The sequence below is a fragment of the Blennius ocellaris genome (assembly GCF_963422515.1).
Source record: "Blennius ocellaris genome assembly, chromosome: 15".
NCBI lineage: Eukaryota > Metazoa > Chordata > Actinopteri > Blenniiformes > Blenniidae > Blennius > Blennius ocellaris.
In genome coordinates this window covers 209,730-221,355 of record NC_137664.1, presented here as the reverse complement: position 1 = coordinate 221,355, position 11,626 = coordinate 209,730, and the positions used below count along the sequence as shown (strand labels likewise).

General features: G+C 52.6%; 3 protein-coding genes across 3 annotated transcripts in view; 1 reads left to right on the top strand and 2 right to left on the bottom strand.

The window, feature by feature from the left end:
- wdr45 (WD repeat domain 45) overlaps positions 1-227 on the bottom strand; it is a gene marked incomplete at its 5' end in the record, with an annotated part of 2,679 nt that extends 2,452 nt beyond the window's left edge. Inside the window, one exon of the mRNA XM_080509837.1 lies at positions 212-227. Within this exon, the coding sequence (XP_080365963.1) occupies positions 212-227 (16 nt within the window). The remainder of the gene's footprint in view (positions 1-211) is intronic.
- Positions 228-343: 116 nt separating this feature from the next.
- LOC308140153 (low choriolytic enzyme) lies at positions 344-4,071 on the bottom strand (the record flags this gene model as incomplete). The annotated part of the gene is made up of 10 exons (XM_080509835.1): positions 344-441; positions 522-643; positions 718-799; positions 927-1,099; positions 1,178-1,292; positions 1,407-1,476; positions 1,553-1,602; positions 1,700-1,735; positions 1,959-1,985; positions 3,966-4,071. The coding sequence occupies 10 exons, from the start codon at positions 4,069-4,071 to the stop codon at positions 344-346; spliced, it is 879 nt and encodes a 292-aa protein (XP_080365961.1).
- Positions 4,070-11,230, top strand: stc1l (stanniocalcin 1, like; the record flags this gene model as incomplete). The annotated part of the gene is made up of 5 exons (XM_080509834.1): positions 4,070-4,175; positions 8,252-8,394; positions 8,517-8,624; positions 10,460-10,563; positions 10,954-11,230. 5 exons carry the CDS (start codon positions 4,070-4,072, stop codon positions 11,228-11,230), a joined length of 738 nt encoding a protein of 245 aa, XP_080365960.1.
- Positions 11,231-11,626: the final 396 nt, after the last annotated feature.

Below are 11,626 nucleotides of genomic sequence, written 5' to 3'. Positions count from 1 at the left end.
CCAAGAGAAACACTGGAAATGTATTTTAAGTGTTGGTCCAGTTGATAATTGTAGTAACAAACAGACACACAGCAGAGAACAATGGACTCTAAACAACAGTGAGAGAACCGTGACCCAAAATACTGTGACTGTTCACTTAATAAAGTTGACATATAAACTATAAATAAGTATTTTCTAGTGGTAGGAGAGAAGAAGTGCTCCAGAAAGCTGCCGACGTTCACCTGCATCCTCGTTTGAAATGAAGCATGGAAACAGTTTTTGGTTTTAAAAAGTTTATTCTGTGTCTCATACTGCTGGAAGCCCCGCCCCCAGCCCTCTGGCCCCGCCCCCTCCGCCGGGGGTGTCACTGCGTTGACGTGCCGGCCGACGTTGTGGCGTTGTGCGTCGAGACGTCGTCCCCCAGTTTCATGGTTCCGTCCTTCGTCGGAGGTCTGAGCGCGTCTGGAAGCAGAGCGAGCCGTTATGTCACCACACGGTAAGGTAAGGAAAGGTAAGGTAATGACCCCCCCACAAAGACCCACCACATTTGTAGAGCTGTTTGACTCTCTGGACGTCGGTGTCGCTCATTTGGACTCTCTGTCCCATGTCTTGGGCGTCTTTCTTGGGGACGATGGTGGGCAGGCCGTTGGATGAGAAGAACTTCCTGTGTGACACACACACCGAGTCACACACTGGGAGCAGGACCGGTGGGGGGGGGGGGGGGGGGTGACCTCTGACCTTCCGTAGTGCATGATGGACTTGATGTCATACGGCAGGCTGAAGGTCTCTCCGTCACGCTCCTTGAAGTTGTTCTCCCTCCCTGAAACGAAACTCATGTTTCCATTGAGGTGACAGAAACGACCCCCCCCCACCCCCCCGCACCCACCACCACCACTACCGAGCCCCCGCCACACCCCACCACCACCACTACCGAGCCCCCGCCACACCTGATAGGATGTTCTGGTGCTGGATGGAGACGTGCTGGTCGCGGTCCGTCCGGGTGTGTTCGTGGTGGAACCCCAGGCCGTGCAGGATCTCATGGACGATGTTACCCATGGTGCATTGGGGCCCGACGAAGACCGACTGAGGGCCTCCCATGAAACCCACGTACGACGCACAACTAACGCACACACACACACACACGGTTACTGTTGTGTCTCCCCCTCCCCCCCCTCCTCCACCCCCACCCCCACCTCACCCCTTCCCGGTGGTGAACAGCAGGTGGTCCCTCTCCGTCGTCCGCCGGTGGAAGTGCACACAGGTGTGTTTGGACACCATCGCTATGGCAGCCAGGATGTCGCTCGTCCGGCCGGCTGGAAAACAAAAGGCACGCTAAGCTAACATGCTAAGCTAACATGCTAAGCTAACATGCTAAGCTAACATGCTAAGCTAACACCACGATTTCCCCCACGCCGACGCTCGGCTACCTAACTCCGGGCTGACGTCGTAGGGAATCTCCAGCGTGGGCCAGACGCTGCCCACGGCGTTCCGGTCCATCTGGAACAGAACCGACGGGTCAATCAGAACCAATGGAGCGGGTTCGAAGTCGGTCGGGAGGTCAAAGGTCACTCACGGACTGGATCATGTCTCCCTCCAGCAGGACGTACTCGTCAGACTTCAGCTCTGCAGAGACAAAGGGTGGAGGAGGAGGAGGAGCCGTGGCCGGTGGAGCTCTGATCCAACATGGCCGCCCAGGTGACGGGTTCTGCTCTGAACTCACCTTCCAATGTCTCCGGGTCCAGTTCTGGTGTGGACGCTGGAAGACGAGGACACGTCAGCGGGGACTTATTTGAAATATAGATTGTTTTGTTTTTTTAAATGTGTTGAATGTTGGTTCACTGGAGTTGAAATATATTAACATTATGAATCAACCCTCAATTGTAACGACTTGAAAACCCACCGAATCACATGTCAGATTAAAACACCAGGATTTTATTGTGATATATACATATATATAAATAAATAAAAGAGATGCTAACCTGTGGTCTTCAGGGGAGCAGAACTCCCTGAAACAAACGGACAAAAAGAATCAGAGAAGCATCGAGATAGAACCCAGAACCCAGACCTCCACCCAGATCTCAGACCTCCGCCCAGAACCCAGACCTCCGCCCAGAACCCAGACCTCCACCCAGAACCCAGACCTCCACCCAGAACCCAGACCTCTACCCAGAACCCAGACCTCCACCCAGAACCCAGACCTCCACCCAGATCCAAGTCCTCCACCCAGAACCAAGTCCTCCACCCAGAACCCAGACCTCCACCCAGAACCCAGACCTCTACCCAGAACCCAGACCTCCACCCAGATCCAAGTCCTCCACCCAGATCCAAGTCCTCCACCCAGAACCCAGACCTCCACCCAGAACCCAGACCTCTACCCAGAACCCAGACCTCCACCCAGATCCAAGTCCTCCACCCAGATCCAAGTCCTCCACCCAGATCCAAGTCCTCCACCCAGAACCCAGACCTCCACCCAGAACCAAGTCCTCTACCCAGAACCCAGACCTCCACCCAGATCCAAGTCCTCCACCCAGAACCAAGACCTCCACCCAGATCCCTGAACCCCACTTCCAACATGACTCAGCTCGTTTCCAGCAGCTGCTCGTCCTCACGGTGTCTGGTCAGGTCAGAGACCTGCTGACTGCTACCGGCTAACGGCTAACGGCTAACGGCTAATTGAGCAGAAGGACAAACTAATGACTAGTTAGCTGTTAGCAGACAAGCTACCTAGCAGTTAGCTCACGGTGACGTAGACGGGCTGTTAGGCGTTAGCTCACCAAAGATGAAATTAGACATTTTATTCAAAATAAAGTGAAAGTGATTCTGACACAAAAATCAAAGAATGAATGTCAGTGAAGTATTTTTCCTGAATCTGATGACTTTTATCGTCAAAATCAACTTTAAAAAGTGAGTTTAAACGACATTTCCGTTACAGGGAACTTTATACTGAAGGAGTGAAATTCTCACCGTCTGAGAGGAAGAGGAGCGAGACGAAGAGCAGCAGCATGGTTCTGACGAGCAGGAGGACTGAGGATCTGCTGCCTCACCAGCTGTGAGGAAGATGAGGAGGCGGAGGAGGAAGAGGAGGAGGAGGAGGCGGAGCTAAAGTCAAACCCGGAGTTCCACAGGGTTCAGTGTCAGGGCCTCTTCACTTTCTACCTGCTTCCTGCAGGACGATCGTCAGGAAACATCCACTTCCTTTGTCGTTTCATTTTTCATGTCATTTATTTTATTTTAGACAATTGTGCACATTTAACACATGATTTTAATACGAGCAGTGAATTATTAACTTTAATAATAATGATTAATTAGCAAAATCTATAAAGATGGATTCCAAGAAGCTTCAAACTTGTTGTGTTGGGGTCCAACTGATGAATGAATGAATGAATGAATGAATGGATGGATGAATGAATGAATGAATGGATGAATGAATGAATGAATGAATGAATGAAACTGAGTTGAGTCGTTGGTTTTCAGTCAACAGGAACTTTAAAACTTCCTGTTTGGATTTTTTTTTCACCTGAAAGGAAAGTTAATGGAAAGTGAAGGAAGATGGTTATCACACACACACACACACACACACACACACACACACACACACACACACACACACACACACACACACACACACACACACACACACACACACACACACCTCCAGGACCAGAGGAACTGAGTACTTTTACTGCAGTACTTTGAATTCCAGTCACGTTGAGAGTTTCCTGAGTGGAAGAAAACTCTTTTCCCACTGCTGCTATTTATGGTGAGGTTACACATTAAACTGACACACACACACACACACACACACACACACACACACACACACACACACACACACACACACACACACACACACACACACATCAGGATCAGCTGTTTAAATAGCAGTAGTGGGGTCCTGGGGGTCTCTGGTGAGTAGTGTGTGTGTGTGTGTGTGTGTGTGTGTGTGTGTGTGTGTGTGAGAATTCCATTGTGTATTAACCATTAACGCGCCCTGCGGCCGCCGGCCCCTGATTGGCCGTCCTCCAGGATAAGAGTCCAGCGCGGCGGCCGGGGGTCAGTCAGCGTCCAGCGGACCGACCACAGTGAGACCATGTTGTCCATCGTCCTCGTCCTCGCCGTCTCCTCCTCCGCCGCCTTCGAGCTGCTGCCAGAGGAAGCTGCTCCGCGCCGCGCTCGCTTCTCCGCCAACAGCCCCAGTGAGTACTGTACTCTCTGGTACTGGTACTGGTACTGTCTGGTACTGTACCGTCTGGTACTCTCTGGTACTGGTACTGGTACTGTCTGGTACTGTACCGTCTGGTACTCTCTGGTACTGGTACTGGTACTGTCTGGTACTCTCTGGTACTGTACTCTCTGGTACTGGTACTGGTACTGTCTGGTACTCTCTGGTACTGTACTCTCTGGTACTGTACTCTCTGGTACTGGTACTGGTACTGTCTGGTACTCTCTGGTACTGTACTCTCTGGTACTGCTACTCTCTGGTACTGGTACTGGTACTGTCTGGTACTCTCTGGTACTGTACTCTCTGGTACTGTACACTCTGGTACTGGTACTGGTACTGTCTGGTACTCTCTGGTACTGTACTCTCTGGTACTGTACTCTCTGGTACTGGTACTGGTACTGTCTGGTACTCTCTGGTACTGTACACTCTGGTACTGTACACTCTAGTACTGTACTCTCTGGCACTGTACTCTCTGGTACTGTACACTCTGGTACTGGTACTGGTACTGTCTGCTACTCTCTGTTACTGTACTCTCTGGTACTGTACACTCTGGTACTGCTACTCTCTGATACTGCTACACTCTGGTACTGGTACTCTCTGGTACTGTACTCTCTGGTACTGTACACTCTGGTACTGCTACACTCTGGTACTGGCACTCTCTGGTGCTGTATACTCTGGTGCTACTACTCTCTGTTACTGTACTCTCTGGTACTGCTACTCTCTGGTACTGCTACTCTCTGGTACTGTACTCTCTGGTACTGCTACTCTCTGGTACTGTACTCTCTGGTACTGCTACTCTCTGTTACTGTACTCTCTGGTACTGCTACTCTCTGATACTGCTACTCTCTGGTACTGCTACTCTCTGGTACTGTACTCTCTGGTACTGCTACTCTCTGGTACTGCTACTCTCTGATACTGCTACTCTCTGGTACTGTACTCTCTGGTACTGGTACTCTCTGATACTGCTACTCTCTGGTACTGGTACTCTCTGGTACTGCTACTCTCTGGTACTGCTACTCTCTGGTACTGTACTCTCTGGTACTGGTACTGTACTCTCTGGTACTGCTACTCTCTGATACTGCTACTCTCTGGTACTGCTACTCTCTGGTACTGCTACTCTCTGATACTGCTACTCTCTGGTACTGTACTCTCTGGTACTGGTACTCTCTGATACTGCTACTCTCTGGTACTGCTACTCTCTGGTACTGTACTCTCTGGTACTGGTACTCTCTGATACTGCTACACTTTGGTACTGCTACTCTCTGGTACTGCTACTCTCTGGTACTGTACTCTCTGGTACTGGTACTCTCTGATACTGCTACTCTCTGGTACTGTACTCTCTGGTACTGGTACTCTCTGATACTGCTACTCTCTGGTACTGCTACTCTCTGGTACTGTACTCTCTGGTACTGCTACTCTCTGATACTGCTACACTCTGGTACTGGTACTCTCTGGTACTGTACTCTCTGGTACTGTACACTCTGGTACTGCTACACTCTGGTACTGGCACTCTCTGGTGCTGTATACTCTGGTGCTACTACTCTCTGTTACTGTACTCTCTGGTACTGCTACTCTCTGGTACTGCTACTCTCTGATACTGCTACTCTCTGGTACTGTACTCTCTGGTACTGCTACTCTCTGGTACTGCTACTCTCTGATACTGCTACTCTCTGGTACTGTACTCTCTGGTACTGGTACTCTCTGATACTGCTACTCTCTGGTACTGCTACTCTCTGGTACTGTACTCTCTGGTACTGGTACTCTCTGATACTGCTACTCTCTGGTACTGCTACTCTCTGGTACTGTACTCTCTGGTACTGGTACTCTCTGATACTGCTACTCTCTGGTACTGGTACTCTCTGGTACTGCTACTCTCTGGTACTGCTACTCTCTGGTACTGTACTCTCTGGTACTGGTACTGTACTCTCTGGTACTGCTACTCTCTGATACTGCTACTCTCTGGTACTGCTACTCTCTGGTACTGCTACTCTCTGATACTGCTACTCTCTGGTACTGTACTCTCTGGTACTGGTACTCTCTGATACTGCTACTCTCTGGTACTGCTACTCTCTGGTACTGTACTCTCTGGTACTGGTACTCTCTGATACTGCTACACTTTGGTACTGCTACTCTCTGGTACTGCTACTCTCTGGTACTGTACTCTCTGGTACTGGTACTCTCTGATACTGCTACTCTCTGGTACTGTACTCTCTGGTACTGGTACTGGTACTGTACTCTCTGGTACTGTACTCTCTGGTACTGTCTGGTACTGTACTCTCTGGTACTGTACTCTCTGGTACTGGTACTGGTACTGTACTCTCTGGTACTGTACTCTCTGGTACTGGTACTGGTACTGTCTGGTACTCTCTGGTACTGTACTCTCTGGTACTGTCTGGTACTGTACTGTCTGGTACTGGTACTGTACTCTCTGGTACTGGTACTGTCTGGTACTGTACTCTCTGGTACTGTACACTCTGGTACTGGTACTGGTACTGTCTGCTACTCTCTGTTACTGTACTCTCTGGTACTGTACACTCTGGTACTGCTACTCTCTGATACTGCTACACTCTGGTACTGGTACTCTCTGGTACTGTACTCTCTGGTACTGTACACTCTGGTACTGCTACACTCTGGTACTGGCACTCTCTGGTGCTGTATACTCTGGTGCTACTACTCTCTGTTACTGTACTCTCTGGTACTGCTACTCTCTGGTACTGCTACTCTCTGGTACTGTACTCTCTGGTACTGGTACTCTCTGATACTGCTACACTCTGGTACTGCTACTCTCTGATACTGCTACACTCTGGTACTGGTACTCTCTGGTACTGTACTCTCTGGTACTGTACACTCTGGTACTGCTACACTCTGGTACTGGCACTCTCTGGTGCTGTATACTCTGGTGCTACTACTCTCTGTTACTGTACTCTCTGGTACTGCTACTCTCTGGTACTGCTACTCTCTGATACTGCTACTCTCTGGTACTGTACTCTCTGGTACTGCTACTCTCTGGTACTGCTACTCTCTGATACTGCTACTCTCTGGTACTGTACTCTCTGGTACTGGTACTCTCTGATACTGCTACTCTCTGGTACTGCTACTCTCTGGTACTGTACTCTCTGGTACTGGTACTCTCTGATACTGCTACTCTCTGGTACTGCTACTCTCTGGTACTGTACTCTCTGGTACTGGTACTCTCTGATACTGCTACTCTCTGGTACTGGTACTCTCTGGTACTGCTACTCTCTGGTACTGCTACTCTCTGGTACTGTACTCTCTGGTACTGTACTCTCTGGTACTGCTACTCTCTGGTACTGTACTCTCTGGTACTGGTACTGTACTCTCTGGTACTGCTACTCTCTGATACTGCTACTCTCTGGTACTGCTACTCTCTGGTACTGCTACTCTCTGATACTGCTACTCTCTGGTACTGTACTCTCTGGTACTGGTACTCTCTGATACTGCTACTCTCTGGTACTGCTACTCTCTGGTACTGTACTCTCTGGTACTGGTACTCTCTGATACTGCTACACTTTGGTACTGCTACTCTCTGGTACTGCTACTCTCTGGTACTGTACTCTCTGGTACTGGTACTCTCTGATACTGCTACTCTCTGGTACTGTACTCTCTGGTACTGGTACTCTCTGATACTGCTACTCTCTGGTACTGCTACTCTCTGGTACTGTACTCTCTGGTACTGGTACTCTCTGATACTGCTACTCTCTGGTACTGTACTCTCTGGTACTGTACTCTCTGGTACTGCTACTCTCTGGTACTGTACTCTCTGGTACTGGTACTCTCTGGTACTGCTACTCTCTGGTACTGTACTCTCTGGTACTGGTACTCTCTGATACTGCTACTCTCTGGTACTGCTACACTCTGGTACTGCTACTCTCTGGTACTAGTACTCTCCTTCTACACTCCGGTACACTGATACAGGTACAGGGCTAAACTCATGTTATGTTTTGTGTGTGTGTGTGTGTGTGTGTGTGTGTGTGTGTGTGTGTGTGTGTGTGTGTGTGTGTGTGTGTGTGTGTGTGTGTGTGTGTGTAGGTGACGTAGCTCGCTGTCTGAACTCCGCCGTCTCCGTCGGTTGTGGTTTCTTCTCCTGTCTGGAGAATTCGACCTGCGACACCGACGGGATGCACGAGATCTGTGAGCTGTTCCTGCACTCTGCTGCCACCTTCAACACCGAGGTGAGGCCTGGTACTGCAGCTGGTACTGCTCCTGGTACTGCTCCTGGTACTGCTCCTGGTCAATGTTACTGTTCCTCCTCCGGCTGTTCCCTGAGGTAACTGTAATCTATTACTTGCTGCAGGGCAAGACGTTTGTGAAGAAGAGCCTCCACTGCATCTCTCAGGGAATCTCGGGGAAAATCTTCCAGACCATCAGGAGGTGCAACATCTTCCAGAGGATGATCGCAGAGGTGAGTCCTGGCAGCACGCCGCCCCACGCCACTGCACGCCGCCCCACGTTACCGCAGGGCTCAGCACGCCGCCAGACACCGCCACACGCCACCAGATACCACCACACGCTACTGCACGCCGCCCCACGCCACTGCACGCCGCCCCACGCCACCGCAGGGCTCGGCACGCCGCCAGATACCACCACACGCCACCAGATACCACTACACCTACAAGACACCGCCACACGCCACCAGATACTGTCACACACCACCAGATACCACAGCACGCCACCAGATACCACCACACGCTGCTGCACACCGCTAGATACCGCCACACGCCGCCAGATACCGCCACACACCACCAGATACCACCACATGCCACCAGATACCGTCACACGCCACCAGATACCGTCACACACCACCAGATAACACCACACACCACCAGATACTACCACACGCCACCAGATACCACCACATGCTGCTGCAGGCCGCCAGATACCACCACACGCCACCAGATACCGCCACACGCCACCAGATACCACCACACGCTGCTGCAGGCCGCCAGATACCACCACACGCCACCAGATACCACCACACGCCACCAGATACTGCCACACGCCACCAGATACCACCAGATACCACAGCACGCCACCAGATACCTCCACACGCCGCCAGATACCACCACACGCCACCAGATACCGCCACACGCCACCAGATACCACCACACGCTGCTGCAGGCCGCCAGATACCACCACACGCCACCAGATACCACCACACGCCACCAGATACTGCCACACGCCACCAGATACCACCAGATACCACAGCACGCCACCAGATACCTCCACACGCCACCAGATACCATCACACGCCACCAGATACCATCACACGCCACCAGATACCGCCACACGCCACTAGCTACCACCAGATACCTCCACACGCCGCCAGATACCACCACGCACCACCAGATACCGCCACACGCTACCAGATACCATCACACGCCACCAGATACCACCAGATACCACAGCACGCCACCAGATACCTCCACACGCCACCAGATACCATCACACGCTACCAGATACCACCAGATACCACAGCACGCCACCAGATACCGCCACACGCCACCAGATACCACAGCACGCCACCAGATACCACCACACGCCACCAGATACCACCACACGCCACCAGATACTGCCACACGCCACCAGATACCACCAGATACCACAGCACGCCACCAGATACCTCCACACGCCGCCAGATACCACCACACGCCACCAGATACCGCCACACGCCACCAGATACCACCACACGCTGCTGCAGGCCGCCAGATACCACCACACGCCACCAGATACTGCCACACGCCACCAGATACCACCAGATACCACAGCACGCCACCAGATACCTCCACACGCCACCAGATACCATCACACGCCACCAGATACCATCACACGCCACCAGATACCGCCACACGCCACTAGCTACCACCAGATACCTCCACACGCCGCCAGATACCACCACGCACCACCAGATACCGCCACACGCTACCAGATACCATCACACGCCACCAGATACCACCAGATACCACAGCACGCCACCAGATACCTCCACACGCCACCAGATACCATCACACGCTACCAGATACCACCAGATACCACAGCACGCCACCAGATACCGCCACACGCCACCAGATACCACAGCACGCCACCAGATACCACCACACGCCACCAGATACCGCCACACGCCACCAGCTACCACCAGATACCACCACACACCACCAGATAACGCCGCACGCCACCAGACGCCGCCACACGCTGCTGCCTGTTCCGCCCGGTGACTGGCTGCCTCTGCTCCGTCCTCAGGTCCAGGAGGAGTGCTACACCAGCCTGGACCTCTGCTCCGTGGCTCGGACCAACCCGGACGCCATCGGAGAGGTGGTGCAAGTCCCCGCCCACTTCCCCAACAGGTACCCACAGACCAATCGGCTGTTAGCCAGCAGTCGCTATGGCAACAGGTTCCTCTGCTTGAACTGCAGCGTTCTGTTTTTTCTGTTACTTTTTGAACGTGTGTTCACTGACGAACCTTCACGTAACATGCTATATGCAACATGCTAGTCCAGCTAACAATGCTAATCATCAAACTGAATTTAATGACGCGAGCTGTGCGTACAACATGCTAACGTTAGCTAGCGTTGAAGCTAAAATCAACACAGACGCGAGCGCCACGACGCAGCGATGCTAATCTGCGTCGTGACAACGCCCGAACACCAGCGACCATGAAAAACGCTAACTATGCTAAAGCTAAGACTGGGAGGTGGCGCCGCCCTCAGGTGACCCCAGGTGTTCTCGCCCCGCAGGTACTACAGCACGCTGCTGCAGACGCTGCAGGCGTGCGACGAGCAGACGGTGGCGGCGGTGCGCGCCGGCGTGGTGGCGAGGCTCGGCCCGGACCTGGAGACGTTCCTCCAGCTGGTCCAGAACAAACCGTGTGACGGCGGCGCCGACGGCGGCGGCGGCGGCGCCTTCAGCAGCCCGTCCAGCTGGAGGAACACGCCCGTGTTCAACGTGCAGCCCGGCTTCCGGGGGCGGGACCCAACTCACCTGTTCGCCCGCAAGCGGTCTGTGGACGAGTAGCCGGGGAGGGGGAGCGGGGGGGGGGGGGGGGGGGGACACGCCTACAGGAAGTGCCCCGTTACCAATGGCAACCACGGCTCTCTATTTATTTCCCTCCGCAGGTAGTTTGTGAGGCCGGGGCGGCGGCGGAGACGCTCACGCTGGTCGTGAAGCTCCGTCACTTCCTGTCGGTGAAGCTGGTTGAAAGTGTGTTTGAATAAAAGATGTGACAGAATCCGACTTCTTCATTCGTCACCTTCGCTCTGACCGGGTCAAAGCTAAACGCAGCCACTGCTAATGCTGGACGATGCTACCGCTAATGCTGGACCATGCTACTGCTAATGCTGGACGATGCTACTATTAATGCTAGACCATGCTACTGCTAATGTTGGACCATGCTACTGCTAATGCTGTACC